Source organism: Ciconia boyciana, chromosome 3 (genome assembly GCF_034638445.1).
Source record: "Ciconia boyciana chromosome 3, ASM3463844v1, whole genome shotgun sequence".
Lineage (NCBI taxonomy): Eukaryota > Metazoa > Chordata > Aves > Ciconiiformes > Ciconiidae > Ciconia > Ciconia boyciana.
The window spans coordinates 83,834,199-83,852,018 of NC_132936.1; the positions used below are offsets into that span (position 1 = coordinate 83,834,199).

At 42.2% G+C, this 17,820-nt stretch overlaps 2 protein-coding genes across 7 annotated transcripts in view; one reads left to right on the forward strand and one right to left on the reverse strand.

The window, feature by feature from the left end:
- Positions 1–343: 343 nt before the first annotated feature.
- Positions 344–14,062, forward strand: NTPCR (nucleoside-triphosphatase, cancer-related). 3 transcript variants are annotated; one of them, XR_012041581.1, is made up of 6 exons: positions 344–441; positions 2,979–3,141; positions 4,270–4,366; positions 7,163–7,372; positions 7,740–7,859; positions 12,118–14,062. XR_012041581.1 is itself a non-coding variant. In XM_072856360.1 (6 exons), the coding sequence occupies exons 1-6, from the start codon at positions 408–410 to the stop codon at positions 12,120–12,122; spliced, it is 585 nt and encodes a 194-aa protein (XP_072712461.1). In that variant the 5' UTR covers positions 344–407; the 3' UTR covers positions 12,123–14,062. The 3 variants fall into 3 exon arrangements, 2 of the variants coding, with proteins under 2 accessions (XP_072712461.1, XP_072712462.1); XM_072856360.1 differs by lacking the exon at positions 7,740–7,859 and adding an exon at positions 11,700–11,775; XM_072856361.1 differs by lacking the exon at positions 7,740–7,859.
- A 75-nt stretch (positions 14,063–14,137) lies between these two features.
- Positions 14,138–17,820, reverse strand: part of PCNX2 (pecanex 2) — a 162,838-nt gene continuing 159,155 nt past the window's right edge. For all 4 annotated transcript variants that reach the window (XR_012041579.1, XR_012041578.1, XR_012041577.1 and 1 more), the window contains one exon: positions 14,138–14,274. The gene's annotated coding sequence lies outside the window, so the exon portion shown is untranslated. The remainder of the gene's footprint in view (positions 14,275–17,820) is intronic.

Below are 17,820 nucleotides of genomic sequence, written 5' to 3' on the forward strand. Positions count from 1 at the left end.
CCTCAGCAGCGGCCAGGGCTTTGCGCGCCAACCCCCGCCTGGGGGCTGTCACCGCCCTACACCCTTTCGGGACCGGCCGATTAAAATCGCGCGTCGGCCGCTGTGATTCAAGGCCACAAGAACCGCCATGTCTGGCACCGCTGGACAGGGCCTCGGGGCGGGCACCTCCCGGGGCGCTGCTATGGGGGGGGGGGGTCGGCGGTAGAACTTCGCGCCGCTTTACCGCGGCTGCCCGCGAAGCAGCGCGCCCCACGATCAGCGGTTCCCCGCGGGCAGGCGGTGGAGGCGGTGCGGGGCCGGGCCACCGGGCCAGGGGCGGAGCGAGGGGGCGGTGCGGCGCGGTGCTCCCGCCAGCCGGGCCGCGTCGGGTGGGGGAGAGGGCGGAGTGGGGTCTGCGGCTCTCCGCTATGTCCAAGCACGTTTTTCTCACGGGACCCCCAGGTAACGGGGGCAGGAGGAGCCTGGGGAGCGGGGCGAGGGGGGAGGCGGCACGGCCGCTGGCGTTGCCTTGGAGCCTGGCTTGGCCTGGCCTGGCCTGGCCTAGCCAGCCGCCCTGCGCGGGGCCGGCGGGGCTGTGAAGCGCTTAGAGCCAGGGGAAGGCATCTGCTGGCGGGCCCCAGCACCGGCCCGGGGTGTGAGGCAGCCCCGGGAGCGGCTGCTGCTGCAGGCAGGCCCGGCAGCTGCCTGCGAGGTAACCCCGGCTGCCGGCGTGCAGGCCTGTAGCTGCTCCCCGCCCCGATGTGGCCTGTTGAGGTCAGAGCTGCGTTCATTAATGTGGTCCTAATGAAAGTCCGTTTTAGCTCTCCGTCCAATCCCATCTCATGTACGTTTCCAGACGCTACTGCTTTGTCCCTGGCTCCTGCCCTGCAGTTAATGTTGGGGGAAAAAAACCTCTTGGACAAGTAATCCTGCTTCAGTTAAACGGCAGCCATTAATAATTTCTGAGCACTCATCTTTTCTGTAACTTAATTGTAGTGATTTAGCACTTCCAACCTAAGTAATGTTCAGTTATAGGTAATAATTGGTATCCCAGCTGGGCAGGCCTCGATTGAAGAGGTGGAGTAGTTTATCATGGTAGGGGAATCTGATAACTGGGGAGGTAGAGTGGTGTAGAGTATGAGGGTCGAACTGTAAGGTTGATAAAGAAATAAACCAGCTATTATGATTGCAAAGCTTTCTTTTGTGGTCTGCAAGTAAAAGCAGTGGGCCTAATTCTCCTTTTTGTGAACATTTGCAGATACCTGTCTTGTCTGGTAGCATTAATTTAAAATGCTACTGCTAGGCTGAGATAGCAGTACCTTCCACCCACTTCATTCTGTCTTTCAATCTACTGAATAAAGGCAGCCCTCTGGGAGACAAAGAGGTTAGGCTTGCTTAGGTCTTGTCTCTGTTCATTTAACTGAAATTGAGTGTACTGTTTTGATTAGCTAAATGTATAACTTTAAGCTTTCTTAAACTTACTTTGAATTGTTTTGGCTTTCTTTGGCAATTTACTGAATGAAGGTAACCAAATTAGAGATAGCAAATCTACTTAGCCAAATTAGTATAAATTCGCTTATAGAGACAAGGCCCTGGAAAGATGGTAGATAGTGATGGTGCCACATTTGTCATTTTATTGTTCAAATGCCAGGAATCCCTTTGGCTTCAATTTTTAACAGTTTGCTTAATAGTTCGATTAGGTGCTCTTGAAGCCACAGAATATTTTGCCATTGATATTGACTGTTAAGAAAGTAGTTCCTAAATCTGCTTAAAATCTAAGGGAGGAATTTGGTAAGTGCATGTTGGCATCTTTAGGCATCTCACATTTTGTCTATATTCCTTGTCTCCAGGAATTTAAAGGTTTATTCTGCAGGATATTTTCTATCTTCTGACTTTTTTAACAGCAATGATTAAAAAAGAAGTGATAACACTAAATTTTGTGAGAGGCAATAAACTTGAGTTTAAAAGGAGATTGTCAAGAGATGTATTTGTACAATGGCAAAGGAGAAGAAATAGCTCCTTTGTGGGAACTGAGAGGATGTCTGGAACATGGCCAACGTTCACATTGTAGAAAGTACATCAAACTGTGCTAGGAGACATCAGGTGGCAAGGGTTTTAAGGGTCTGTCTTAGGGTAAGAAAATGGATTATAGGACCACAGGATAATTCATGTGAGAAGGGACTTCAGGAGATGTAAAGGAGGGTCAGCTATGAGACCAGACCAGGTTGCTCAAGGCTTTATCCAGTCAGATCTTGAAAACCTCAAAGGATGTGAAGACTGTGCAGCCTCTCTGGGCAACCTCTTCCAGGGCTAGATTGTCCTCACGATAAAAAAGCTTTTCCCTGTATCTAGTCAAAACCTCTCTTGCTTCAGTTACCGTAAGAAGCATGTTTCTGTTGTTGGAAATACTTTTTGCCATGTAGGACCTGATATCTCAGGGGCACTGAGGGCTTCCGACTTCTAGGACATCAATAGAAGTAGTGTGTCCTTTGTGCCAGTTAGACTCCTGGTAATAGCAGTCAGTTTTGACCTTATGATCTAACAGGGGGATGAACTCAGCTCTGTTCTTAAAAAGTACTGAATAGCAGTGGTAGAAAGGGAGATTTCATCAGTCAGTCTTCCAGCTAGCTTGGGTGTCAGTTGTGTAGCAGTATGGCTGCTGTGTATTTACCTGCCTTGGGGCAAGTTTTGTGGCCTGCCCGCATACTATCTGAGCTAACAAGTTTAGTGGTAGCCTGGGATATTTTTACCATTTTGTTGTGACTTCACTGTAGATATACTTCTTAAAGGCTAATAAAATATTACAATGTCAGTACAAGATGAACTTTAAAAGGTGTTTCTGTTCTTTCCTTTCCTACCATTTAAAAAAAAAAACAATTTGCAAACTTAAAAAGTAATCAATGTTCCTGCTGAACTGAATCATTACTGTAGTGTTTAAAAATGGGCTTTTAGTGGAGAAGATTAATCCTGTGTGCCTTTTGTTTCCTCTTTATTTTTAGGGGTTGGAAAGACTACTTTGATCCAGAAAGTCACTCAAGCTCTAAAATCCTCGGGCATTCCCATTGATGGATTTTACACAGAGGAAGTTAGAGAAGGTGGCAGGAGAACAGGATTTGATGTTGTCACTTTGTCTGGAAAACGAGGACCTTTATCTAGAGTCAGGTACTGAGGTTTTAATAACTGCAAGTGGCTTATTGTTTTATGCTTCTGCTCCAGTCTGTCAGCATGTTAAATACTCCTCCAGAAGGTGATTTCCAGCACACATATGACTTTCATGGTCAGGTTCTGTTCAGTTCTTGTGTCCCAGCTGATACCTGTGTTGTGTATGTAGATGGTGTCTCTCTTGCACAGTGAAATACTGAAAATGTGCTAGGGCAGGGTGTTCTCTCTTACTGCTTATTTTACACCAGATAGAGAGGAAGCACCGCCAAGCCTTTTATTGTGAGGCGAAGTCTCTTTGGGATACAGTAAGTAGCTTATTAGTAGCAGGGAGGAAGATTTTTTTTTTCCCCACCAGCTAATTTATGGAGACAGAAGTGGAAAATAAAAGGGAAATTGCATATAACATTGTTTTAAAGAGCCACTGACTGGCCCACAAAACCCACATGTGAATTTTAACGAAAAGAGTGTTTCAGAGCTCTACTAAGAGGGGGGCCTCTGAAGTGCAGAAGGGCTCACAGTCTCTCCTGATTCACTAGACTTAGCTTTTCACGCTTTGTGCAAAACTTAGTCTAGGTCCAGGTGTGGACGTTAGCACCTCATTCAGACATAGTTGATCTGGCTAAATAATTTGGATATTGCTAATAAAGGGGGTTCACCTAGGATAGTGTGATGCAGCACATGCAAACTGAGTATTTTTCCAAGATTGTTTAAGGGTTTTGCAGCCCATACTGAGATTTGGGCTACTGCTGTGATGCTGTCTGTAGTGTCACATTACCAAATTCAAAGATGTGAACTGCAGGCATGTATTTTGATTTCAGTGTAAACATACCTGCTGGCTTTTAGATCCCATTGTCCACTGTTCAAATTTGAGCTTACATAGTTGTGAAGGTAGCTTATGGTGTATTTATTATCTGAAAGTATGCTATCTGCAATATGATTTAATGGATGGTTTACAGAGTTTCTTTCCTTTTCTTAGAAGAATTAAGGGAATTTGACTTATATATCATTTATCATATATTCACCTATTATCATATATCATTATATATCATAAATCCACTTGAAATGACTGCAGTGAATTTTCACTAAACTGATTACTTAGAAGGAATTGTGTATCTCTTTCAAATTCAGTTCTGATTCTTCTGCTTCAAGACGTGAATATCGGGTCGGACAGTATGTTGTAGACCTTGTTTCATTTGAGCAGTTGGTTCTACCTATGCTGAGAAATGTGAGTATTCTATGAAAGCTGCTGAAAAATTGATGTTTTATGATAATCAGTGTTACTGGAAGGCCCTTCTAGAGCACTAGTTTTTGATATTAATAAATGGCCTGTTTCTTGGGTATCGCTGATTCTAATTGACTTCAGGATCAGGAAGCTGGAGGGGCAAATCTGACTTGTTCTCTTGTGCTTATTGTGGTGTTGGAGAGATTGCAATCCCCTTTCATTCTTGATGTGACATCATCCCGTGAGCAGGACCTCCTTGGCCTGAGAGACAGCTGATGTGAAGTTTCTTCCTATACCACTGTCTTGCATATTGGAAAGCAAACAAAATGTAGGAGTGGCTTACCACACAGAACTGGGTAGAGTCAGTGGGTCCAAGAAAAAGGCTTTTGCTGCTGCTCTTCTTCTTTACAGCCTTTTTGCCTTCTTGCTCTGATTCCCATTTTCTTCCAGTGGAAGCATTTATTTCTTGAATCCAGTGGTTATTTTTGATTATCACTGTATAAGTACCTGCAGACTGGTAGGTTTTAACTGATAACAGCAGTCTGATTAATTTGGGATTTAGCCTGCTGCACAAGGAGTGCTCTGACTGCGACAAGACTTTCCACACAGTCTTTTTCTTATCCTTCTCCTAACATTCTGTTACTGCCTTTTTCCTTCTCCTTCCTCTCTCTCACTCCAACCTTTCCCCTCTCCAAAATTAAACAAGAACAGATCTGAATTTGGCAATAACATATCACAAACAGTGTGCAGCAGCTGCTGAACTGTACTACTAAAAAAATCCTATTGTGATTTTTCTACTGCCAAAACTCAAGAGGCCAAGGAATAAGGGACTTCTTAATGAATTTTGAAAGAACAGAACACTGAAGAGGTGCAAGGAGCAAAAATGAGATTGAGGATCTGATTTTTGTTTTTGTCAAGGAACATTAAAGTCTGAGAGTAGGGCAGCAAAGACGTTGGAGGCAAGGGAGAAAGGAAATATGAATAAAATGGGACAATTTTTCTATGTTTAATTTCACTGTAATGTGATTTACTGTCCTAAATAGAAGGATAGTTTAATAAAAAAAGACTTCATTAAGCCAGCGCTGTACTCAGAATCCTTTTACTGCTGCATTAATGTGAAGCCCAGGAGAGATCCTGCTAGAAGGGTGTTAGCAGTGTTGAATTTTTCTGGTTGTTATATAGCTTTCTGCAAGTACAATAGAGTGAAGAGAAGAAGAAAAGGGGCCAGCAGGGTCGGACAGTGCATGGCCCTCTTCTCATTGGAAGTGCTTTTAATCAGTTTTGTGGGAATGTGGTCATGCGTGTAGGCGGCACAAAATGGGAGAGGAGGAGAGTGAGGAAGATCATAGAACTGAAACAAGAAGAGACAAATGAAGAATAAGGGCAGGAGAGTCATAGGTATGGTCTGGTTTGATCAGAGAGCAGTACGGAGTGGGCATGTGCCCATTTAGTCTTGAGGACAGCTTCAGCTCTTAAGGCTTGGATCTCCTTCCCTCCAGTGAGAACAGGGCTAGATCCTACAATGGATGATCTCTCTGGTTCTGAAAACTTTACCAGGCAGGACTGAGGATTTTTTTCAAAGCAAAATGCTCTGTTTCTCAATGTGTGACCTAGTGACCAGTATTGGCTTTTTAGCTCACTGACCTATGAAAGGATTTTCGATAAAACAGCTACTCAGCAGGGACTTAGGTTGAAAAGATTTTGGGATGCATGTTATACAGTTCCTCCACTTTCCCAGAAGCAAATACTTTGCCTTCACAAGGGAAAACATTTCGATTTTTTTTCCTTTTTTTTTTTTTTTAGGTTCTGTATAATATGGCTGGTATTGGTATATATTCATGGATCTACAGTGATAGTTTGACTTGAGTTGATTTCCTCCTCACTTCTGTAAATAATGGAGTACAGTTCTCAGTTACTTTTACCAAGAGAGGGTAGGCAGTGCACTTCCTTTTCTGTTGAATAGTTCTGCTTTCCGAGTTGCCTTTCCCTCAGTGGCAGTCACCCATGTTCTCTCCTAAACCTCCCTGCTGCTTACACCAGTCTGCAGCACGGTACAGTTTGGCACAGTAGTCACTTCATGAAAAAAGCAAACACACCACAAATGTGGTTAATCATTAGCATGGTGCCTATCCTACGACCCAGGGGGATGGCTAGGACTACAGAATAAGCTATATCTTGACAAAGAAATGGAAGATGCCTGTTCTGATGTGAGAGAGGCTTGGAAACGGCTTGGTTGTTATCTGGATAGCTTTGAAGAAAGCTAGTTGTTCTGAGAGAAATGCTAGTTTTGACCCTCCTTTGACCCAGCTACAAGAGGAGAAACTTCCAAATCTAGATTTAATGCAAGTCTAGTCTTTTTTTTAATACTTGTGTTGTGTGGATATTGATCTATTCTAAATGCATAATTTGACGGGAAGAGTGAAGTTTTGAAAAATTGGTGTCCCTCAGATTGATTGAGAGCTGCTAGTAGGCAAAGTGCAGTTCCTAATTGTCAAACAGCTCGTGTGGGACCATTGTGAGGATTATGCTTTGAAGGAAAACTGGTATTATGGATATTTCCTATTGCAGTTGGTATTTATGCTGTACATATATTTTCATCTTTCCAAAAATCTGTGCTGGAATAGAAATGATAGGTTTAGAAGTCTGTTAGTTACCAGCAGCAGCTTTGACTCTTTCACTTTCCCCAGTATTACAATTGAATTGATTTCTTTTGGAGATATTTTATTAGCATAGAAATTATTTCTGTTGCTTGTTCCAAGTTCTGTGTTGTTTACAGTCTCTTGATGTACTTTTCCACAGGTAAACCATGGCAGTGATGCAGAGAAAAAAATTTGTGTCATAGATGAGATTGGTAAAATGGAACTCTTCAGCCAGGCTTTTATTCAAGCTGTTCGTCAAACGCTGACTGGTTCAGGGACCGTGGTGCTTGGAACTATTCCAATACCTAAGGGAAAGCCACTGGATCTTGTCGAAGAAATAAGAAGTAGGAAAGATGTTAAAGTGTTCAATGTGAGTAATATTTAATATCCTTAAAGAGCCTTCTGTTCTAGGTTGCTGGTTTGTATTTGGCTCTGTTTAAAAACTAATTGTTACTTCCAATTGATAGCTATGGGTAGCTTGTATGAAATAAGTTTTTTAGTTTCCATTTTATTCGTAATGGGCAGGTGTTCACCTTATTAAAAAAAATCACATTTGGCACTTGTTGTAGCAGTCTCACACAGCTGGCTTTGCTTGTGAGGGGCTGCAGAAGTAATGATATAGTTGTTTTAAAAGGTTTTCTTGCTGTAGTATTATTGCTGTATAAGTATTCATTATTCCTAAGAGTAAAATCTTTTAAAGTACAGTCAGATTTTTCTTTTTTTTTTTTTTCCCCCAGACTGGCTTGCAGAAATATTACCAGTAAACATATTCAAGAAAAAAAAAAAGGCAGCAGTGGAGTTTGCAGAAATGATTTCTAGAAGAAAGACACTTGTAAATGGAGTGCACTTGCTCTGGAGTCAGTGAACAATTTTGGAATTCATTATGTTATTTTTACAGACATAATTTTCAGAATATTAGGGCTTCAAAGTGCATTTCTGATCAGTTACAGGGAGGTTCTCAGAAACTTACCACAACAAAACATAGCCTGTTCACAGGAATACATGTGTGAATTTTCCTTAACATCTCTGAGCGTCCTGGGTGCTTTACAAAAATAAGCTAAATGCAGCCCCCACTCCTTTGATTTAGTTTTCTACTCAGTGTGTGCTATTTCTAGTAGAGAATAAAGCTATATATCCAAAACTGAACTGTGCATCTCTATAAATTATAAATTCAGTAAGTGGGACTTACACATCCTGGCTTACCAACAGGGGTAACATGCTGTAGAGCAGCATACTGTTGCAGCCTGTTCTTTATCAGATGCACGTCACAGTGAGAATGCTTACTTTGTTTTCATCCAAGTGAATGAGGAGGGAAAAAACACTATCTCAACAACTTTATACTGAATGATCTTAATTACTGCAGAGAAAGCAAAGCCTCCATCTTCTTTTTTCCTCTTCAAAGTGAGATTAATAAAACTGCAGCGCTCAGAAAAGTTCCTCAGCTTTCTTTTAGTTGGTGGTCCCATTATCATCTTCAGTTTCTGTTTTTTAAATTAAATGCCTGTTTGTTTAAGTGCTAAAGCAATCCTAGGAGCAAAGACGAGAGAAAATTCCTTTCCTCACATAAGCATTCAACTCCTACCATTCCTTTCAGAGATAAAACCCCAGGTTTCCCACTGACAAGCTGATGTGTGTTAGTTGTCAGGCTACTGAACAGGGATGCACGTGAATGTGAATTTTATATGACTTGCTTTACAGTGGTAGGACAGGGGAAGAGGGAATGGAGAATGCCTCACTGAAAGTTACAGTCATTCGGTGCTTAGGCTGCAGTCACGGCAAGGCAATAGTGTGTGTTTGGTCATCTCAGGGGAGGAAACAGTGCTAGAGAACAGCATTTGGCTTTTCAAGGAAGCTTTTGCGGCTTCTGCTGTCTCTTTTTATCAGGTGATGTTCTGAGGGCGTGTGCCACTCAGTCCCGGGTTGTTAGCTGTATTAGTCTGCCGATACATCTTTCTCTTAAGTACTGACTACAGCCAGAAAAGTCTTCATGCAAATTTCAATGGAGCAATATTTTCTCTAGATGAAAAAATCTTTACTAAAAATAATGAGCCATCCTGCTTATGCTGCTGAGATTAGGACGTGCAGGTTTCTTTGTTTAGAGTTCTCTGGTGAATCTGTTAGCCAAAAGCATGGGTGTGAAATGTGTGACAGACTGCAATAGTTCCCAGGTGGCAGAGACCTGCTATGCTGAAGTCTTGTGCAGGAGAGCATCTGTCTTGCTTGCTCCAGTGGCACATTACATGCCTTTTCCCAGCTAGTTAAAACGTGTGCACGAGCAGGAACAGAACCTGCCCGTGGGGAGTCAGAGGTGTTACTAGCTGAAGTAAATATTGGATCACCAGCTATGTTCTTCAAGGGCTGTGGCATGGCGAGAACATGGAGTGCCCAAATAGCTCATGGTCAGTAATTTCTTACTAACTTTTATGGTGCCTGGAAGTGTGCAGAAGTAGGTGGCTACCTTCCAAAAAAGTTCTGCCTTCTTTGTCACTTAATGTGGAGTTAAGCTGCATTCAAGTAACTCAGCAGAGTTTTCTCATCCTTCTCTTAGTGTCACAAGGACAGTTCTGATGTTTGACATGGAGTGCATAGACACAGCTGTTTGGGGTTTTACAGTTCCTTCTGTCTTGAAAGCATATTCAGTTGGTGTAAATGGGCCCAGATGCCCTAAAAGCAGTTGAGGCCCCAAATGTTTAATTTATTATGTTTAGAGCACTTAACGATAGGAGCTCTGATATTTAATGCATTTCTTTCCATTGTTGCCCAATTCCATTTTGCTGAGAACTAAACTTTCCAGTGAAACTACAGAGGATCTTTTTGCACTGCCCAGGTCTGTGTAGTTTTGCAGACACGGTGTCATAAATAAGATCAGGTATCCTTAGCAGCTGGCACATATTCATTTTCTCCCATTTTCCCATCTATTGATTTTGCTTCCATGAAACTCATTAGTGAAGTTTGGTTGCATATGCCTTTTAAGAAAGAAAATAAATAGTTAAATGGATCAGAAGAAGAAAAGGTTCCATTTGAACAGACTGTACAAGTGGGGTTTCCTTGACAGTACTTTAATAGGGGAAGAAAGCTTTTGTCCTCTACTGTTGCCTGCTTGGAGTCTAGGTGGTAGTTTCCTCCAAATTACCTAAATGCTTAGTATACGCAGCATCTACAGTTAATTTCAACTCCCTGTCTAAAAATCTACCCATCTGTTTGTACATTCAGTACAGATACTGGGAGATGTGTTCTCTCTGGGAAAGCTGCCTGCACAGAATGTCTCCATGTCTTAAGAGGAGACTTATCTACCGAGCAGCCTTTGTAAAACAGTTGTGAAAATTCCCAGCACTTGGCTCTTTCTCTCTGCTGCTCTCACTGGACTTCTGGCATGTAGGTATGGAAAAGGGATAGATAAAATGTAGTATTGTTTTTGTTGGCTGTGAGACAGTGGGAAGAGCTATTAAATGTTCAGAAGGTCCTTTGAAAGTCAGAATATCAGGACACTTGCTGTGAGATTTAGAGTTTGGCTGATCTGTGCTCTGTGCCTTGTTTACCTTGGGGTCTCTCAATAGTGTTACTGAAGAGCAATTCCATTCTTTGTTGTCTTGCTGTCTTTGTTATTGTGGGGTTTTCTGTTTATCTTGGAGTGATGCTCAGTAAACACAGCAACATTTTCAGGCAGATCTTCCCTTTCATTCCCCCCCCCCCCTCCTTTTTTTTTTAATGTTGCTTTTTCATCAGTCCCATGTTGATCTGCTCTCTTGAATTCAAGTGGTGTAGGTGAGACCACCGTCTCTAGGTTTTACAGTGTTGGTTTCCAGCATTTGGATAGGATGTCTGTGACTGTAAATAGCAGTAGGCTCCTAGGGCCAAGTTCTTCAGGTAGGACTGTCACCTATTTAATAATAATACTACTACTTTCTCCTGTTCAGTATTGACTGTAGTACTGGAAGGGATACAAACCCTTGTGCTCAGATCTCAAATGCAGCTACAGGGAATGCAGTGAAACCTTGCTGGTAGAGAGTTTTATGCCATGCATAGTGTGATGTCTCTCCTTCCTTGTCAAACAGCATTTCTCAAACTTCGTTAAAAATATGAACACCCTTACTTTTTTTGGCTCATCTGTCTTTGTCTGATTTCTTCCTGCCTTCTCTGCAGGGATCTGAACAGTGGGGAAAATTTCTTAGGCTTTTTAAAATGAGGCTTTTGCTGACACTTCACAATTGCTTGTTAACCCTTTCACCACCCCAGCCATCTCCCCAGGTTTTGGGTGAGTTAGTAATGCATGGCACTGTGGGTCACTGGCCTCTGTATCAGGACCCACTCTGTCAGGAAGGGGTAATGTACACACACACACACCCCACACCCCCCCCGCCAGCTCTGTGCTCTATCGTTGCTGCACCTGGGAGCTGAGCTGACTAGCAAGCGCTAGCATTTGCTTGGCAGTTTACAGTAGTCTGCACATGCTGCAATGCAGATGGGCCCAGCAAAAGACAGGACACTGGACTATATGGATTTTTCACATGTACTTTTGAAAGCCCAACATTTCCATGGACTGGTCAACCAAAGGCATACCTCAGTGTGCTACAAAAGCCCCCCAGCTTTCTCAAGTGGTCTTATTTCTTTTTCAAGGTGTTTCTATGCTGCAATGCTAAGGTTTCTCAGAATACAGACTTGCGCTGCTAAGCCTGTTTTAATTTTTTTCATTGCAGATGTTTTTGACTAGGTCTGTCATCCTAATAAATACAACCCTTTCAAGTACTGAAGGCATAAGAACTCCACTTTATAGTAAGAAAATTATATTTGGTAATTGAAAAGGATTTCTAGTAATGACAAAAGTACATGCTGGTTCTTCGAGTGATTCTTGTGAGTTATTCAAGCCCTGAATAATACTGCAAAATACCATGGGTAATTAAATAAAAAAGATCACTGAATATTCAATTACATATGCAGGTTTGTGGATTTAGCTTATTGTGTTCTCAGTAGCAGAAGGAGGCAGGTGTTTGACGCTCAACATTCCTCCACTGAGAAAGAAATGCATTTGAATTTCTGCTTTGTTTGTTCTTGAAGTAAACACTGATATAGAGGTTATTCATCAAATTACATCAGTTTTAATTTCTCTTTCTCTAGGTTAGTAAGGAAAACAGAAACAACATTTTGCAAGACATCTTGGCAGCTGTGGAATCCTGCAGAAAATGAAGACCTTGCCTGTAAACACTTATTTTTACAAAACATTACAACAGTTTGCGGATGTTTTAGAGTCTGTCCTTCCTGCTTTAGCCCCTGGAGGCTTTACTGGAGCCTTCAGGGTTAGCAAGGTAAAAGCTGGTAATACTCTAAAATGTTAAAATGAGATACCAGGATTCTTGTTTATTCAGTTTGCAAGCTGATCCATTAAAAAAATTCAACAGATGCGTAGGTAACATCCAGTTCTAATCTGGGTATTTGGAAGTTAGGTGGTCTGACTCCTATCTTAGTTACGCCATGTAAAAGCAATTAACTGTCAAATCTGTTTGAGATCTTAGACTTTCAGAGTGTGGTGTGGACTGTTCTGCCTAGAGAGCAATTCAGCATCTAGAACTTAGCCCTGGTGTAACAGAACAGAACCCTGCCCAAAATGTATGTGTGCTCTGCCTGGTTTATGTAGAAATATCTTTGTTGCTGGTGACCCAGCTTAGGTGTGTCCAAGTGTGTTTCAGCATGGGTGCTGACAATTCATGAAGCAGAAGGAATAAGCAGATGCTCTCCCCCTACCCTCAGACACCCCTCTCTCCAGTTGCAGTATAAGAAGGATTGTCTAGAATTCCAAGGAAATTTCCTGTAGTCCCAAGTGACATTTACAGAATTCCACTTCAGGAGGAAAAATAACCAATTCTGCCCTCTCCTAAGTGACCCAGACAGTAGTTGATAAGAGGGCTGCATTTTGGGTTTATTTTCAAGTTTCTTGCACCCCTTTTAAAAAAATTACATATATAAATCTTCAAGTCCATGGAGTTCAGTCAAATCTCGACTTGTGTTTTTCATGCATAGTTTATTAAGTCAGGATTGACTTAATACTACTTTTGTCTATGTGGGTTTTACAATCTGTTATGTTTATTGATACTTTCTGTTTGGTTGAGGTTTTTTCCTTATTCAGTTCTGTACATGCTTAATGGTTAATGGTGAAATAAGAAGTGTTTGAGAGTATTAGACAACGTGTTTCCCTATGAGGTGTGCAAATGTGTTCAGGAAAAGTGCTACCACTTAATCAGTTTTGCATGTTGGGAAAACAGAATTCCCTCCCAGGTGCATGCTTGTTCATTATATGATTTATAGTCATCTCTGGCTGTAAAAAGTTGTTAAGAATTCAGTCATTTCTTAACTTTTTTCTGTTCAGTTCAACAACTGTTAAAATGAGCAAACTATTTAAAGGCATTTTCAAATATCGCTTTAGTTATTTATTTCTGTAAAACTGACACCCAAAGTTGTAGGGGGCTGGATGGGGACAGGCATTTTTACAGGTGCCCTGGAAACAGCTGGGAGCATGGAGGGCATGTCCTTTCTCTTTCCTGTATCTAGAACAGGGGTCTGGTACAAACATTGCCCCTCCACAGATGGTAGGAGGTAGATGCCATGGCCTTGTTCCCTGACTGCCCCATTACACTACCATTCTGCCCAAATCCGTTTGGATGGTAGTATCGTCGTCTTCATATTTGGGAAAAAGATAATTCCTCTCAGGGTCCCCCTCCTTTGGGAATGTACAGCTCCTGGCTGCTTTTTGCAAAATAAGGCTGTGCCCTGAAGGTATCACTAACCCCTTAACTACTTCAGGCATCTTACTCGGACAGGACACCTTGTTAGACGTGAAGGACTTGGGACCAAAGTAAACTTTTTCAGGGCTATGTGCCATAAACTTTCAAACAGAAACCTCTCTGCGGTTAAGTGTTGGATGTCCGACTGTTTCAATGTTAAGTCTCTTAAGCTGTAAAATATGCTGCAAAAGAAGAGTTCTTTCAATGATTAAATAATTACCCAACGTCTAGCAAGGTTTTAGTGGGATTGCAGTTGAGTCTTAAATGAGGACTGACCTTTAAAGCTAAATGAAATGGAGATATTTGACACTCCTCTGTAGAGGCTGGGGAGGGAAGTTCCTTCAGGAGTGATGGCAGAGTTCAGTTTTCCCAATTCCAGTTCAGCCAGTATTGCTGGGAGTTCATCACTTAAAGTGGTATTTGTTCCTCATAAAAGTAGATATATTGCCCTGCATGTAGTGCCATGACGCCTACTGTAGTCCCATCATTTAATAGACTGGAAAAAAAGAAAAAAGAATCATAATAACAAGTTTGGGGAACTTTTGACAAGTGCATTTATAGTACTTTTAAGCCATTGTCTCATGGTGCAAGGACTTCCAAAATGGAGGTGGATTTTTCCTTCGCTGGAACTGTGAGTGAAGTATCAGCCCTTTTAAATCAGAAGGTATTTTTGCTACTGACATCAGTGGCTCTTGCTTTCTGCTGCCTGTCTCAAGATAGGTGAGAGTCTTTAATTTGTTGTTGTTGTTCTTTAAGCCTATCTTCTCTCTGAGCTACAGTGCTTTTCAAGAGAAATAAAGAGAAATTTTGGTCTGTGTTCAGCAGGAGATCCTAGATGACCTTAACAGTCATGTCTGGCCTTTAAATCTGAGACAGTCCTGAAGAAATGATTCGCCTGTTTCAAATATACATGCAGTGAGTGAGAAAGTAATATTTCCAACTGAACCTTAGTTTTTATGACACCCTGTGTTTACTTTAGAGGTAAAAATTTATTGTCTGGTCTTGCACTAGTAAAATATTTGGAAGGCTTTGAGAGCACTGTAACAACAAACAGAGCATTCACAATTCCCCTGATGGGCTGATTTTACTAATAGCACACATTTGGTGAAAATAACCTCTGATGTACCAGCAAGATTCCAGATGACAACATTAGTGCACCTGCAGGTTTCAATTGGTGCAAAAAAGGGGAGAATATGAGGTACCAATTACTCTCTTGAAGCCCGAGAATCAAGGACGTTTTCGGCAGGGAGGCTTGTAATTCCAACATAAAATTGCACACAGCATGGAATAAACAGGGCCTGCATTATTTATCATGCATTAGACAATTTTTGACCTGTCAAACTCTGAGAAGGATGAATGGGAGAGGTGAATTTTTAACACTGGACCTACTGCAAAGTTAATTATAAGTAATATGTCTGTGTTGCAGATTTAAGGATGTACAAGCACTAGTGAAACATTGTAATTAAATACCAGCTCCCAATCCAGGGAGTAATCTAAATATGGCAATAATTGGGTAGTTGAAAAACACACATTGATGAGAAGGTGATTATTACATGCTGGAGAATTTGACTGGTAATTCTAATCTTCTAAAATGAGCTGCACAAAATTCAGCTAATCTTTAACTTAAATTCCCCAGCAAGAGAAGAGCAGTCAGTTGGTGGGTTGGAGCCAAATGCAGATGACATTTTTTGCTTTATTCTAATAAATAGCTTTTAAAAAAAGCTGTGAGTGACATCGCAGGGACTCCTACGAACACAATAGTTACAGAACCCCATTCATAGATATTGAGCGTACCTGGCCATCTTGTCAAGAGAAAAAGACTCGCACTGGTAAGTCCTTTTTGTTAACATTTGTCTTAAATGCAATGAATGCCAAGATTTTCTGTCTATGGGAGTGAGGCGAGACTTTTCAATGAGAACTCCAGTTCCTCACATAGAAGAAGTTTGTATGACACTTCAAAATGGAGGGAACAGCCGGACCTCCAGCATTTCTATTTTTGGATGAACGGAAACAAACCTTGTACATTGCGCCCATCACTGTTTCCTACTTGCTTGCTGTGGTGGGAAACAGCTGGGCTGAAGGCCAGGCTGGGGGCTTGCCAGCGTGCCTGGTGGATGTGAGCTTTTCAGCAGCCTGTGGTTGGCTTTGGTAAAATGTTACCGAAAGTCTTTTCACCAGATCGTCGGGCCATGTTTCACCCTTAGGAGCGTAGCACCTGGCTTTTACTGTATGATGTAAACAAGAGCCTATTAATGAAAGGAAAGTTTAGGAAAACAAAATGGGAGGGGGGGTGAGTATCCCACATTTAATGCAAGGGCCAAAGTACTGTGTTTATGCTTGTTTTACCATATACTCATTATCCTCCTTCCTGTAACCTGCTGTACTGTATGTGTTCCTCTCTGCTCCCTGGTTGTGAGGGCCCCGCTGAGCTAGTGTGGATAAAATCACTCCTGGTGTTTCTTTTCAGCAATGGTGATGTTATCTGGGATTAAGCTGGGGGGGGGCAGATAGGGCCTCCATCTCTTCATCCCTTCTGACATTGCTATGAAAGAACTGCATGACCAAATGCTCTTGTGGATTGAGTGCTTGATATCCTCAAAGGATGCATTCAGCTTGCTAGCAAGATGGGAGCATCACTGCTTTCAGGTTGTAGAAACAAGAAGGTTCTGGGCTGGCTGAATGAGCATCGGGCAGGCTTCTGCCTTCAGCCCCTGCTGAGGAAGTGGCCTCTGCAGCTCTGGAAAAATTCAAGCATAGCACCCCAATCTTCAAAACTGACACAAAATGGAATTGCATATAAAAGTACTTATGTGTTGGTGGTGGCCATCCTTCTGCATCACAGCTGTGCTAAGAGATCAGACATGTAATGTAGGCAAACTGTTCAGCCCGAGCAACTTCAGGGCCAAGTTTTAACGGCAGCGTTATGCATTGTGAAACCTATCATCAGCACCGCAGCTGACTTAAAAGCAGTGAAAGTTGCCTTTGCTTCTCATTCAGAGCCTGAAACTGCCCAACAGGTGGGGTTTCTGAGGTGTCACAGGTACCTCCGTCTTGCAACTCTGAAGCACCTCATGTGTGAGGTTAAGTATCAAGGTGCTTAGGTCTTCCAGGAATAAAAGTATGGCTTAAAGCCTTTGTGTATCGGTAGGTACTGGTGCTGAGAATAGCATTCCTATGGACTCTGGTGCCTTTTGGTGCTATGCAGAGCTGTTCTGAGCGGCTTACTGTTGAAATTAGGCCTTGTGTAAAGGTTATGTACCTATTTGTTAGCTTTGTGTGCATCAGAGCCTTAAATGCATCTTCTGTCATGTACAGAGTAATCGGGTCTATTTCTACCTCATGCAAACATGGGGGGGAGGTCTAAGATGTGTTTAAATCAATACCGCCTCATACCTACTTCCAGGTTTTACTTCTGATCATCATGTCTGATAATTCTGTAGGATTGGCCCATATTGAAAAACACTGCATATAGTCTTATTAATAACAGCAGACTATCTCCAAAATTATGGAGAAATGTAACATGGGAGAGTTTGTGCTGTCATCTTTGATTTATTTTTTTGTCTTTGTTACTGTGGTTAATGGTCACTCTTGGGTTTTTTTCAACCCACTGTGCTACAGTAACAACTTTAAGGCAAAATAAAAACTGTGTAAGACCAGGCTACAAAAATTTTTGAATCTTACCTTGACTCCTGCTCTGCCCTGCTTGTGCAGTGTGCCTCAACAAAGGAGTTAGGACATGCCTTTTCTGGCAGCCGCCCTGTGCAGCAGGAGGCTGGGCTTCATGGCTCACTGCTGTCCCCTAGGAGTGATGCTCCGGGGGCCAGTGGCTTGAACTGAGTGAGGAACTGGGAGGCAGCTGCATTATCTTGGGGTGCAGTACCAGAGGCCATGGAGATGGTAGAATGTTACAGAAGATGGGGTGCTGGGGGAAGGTGGTGTTGCTGGGCCTCAGTCCGCACTAAGCAGATACAGCGGCTTGCCGCTGGAAGGATTTGTGCAGCTGTTGCCCAAACATCTGGTTTAGTATGCTTGAGTTGGATAC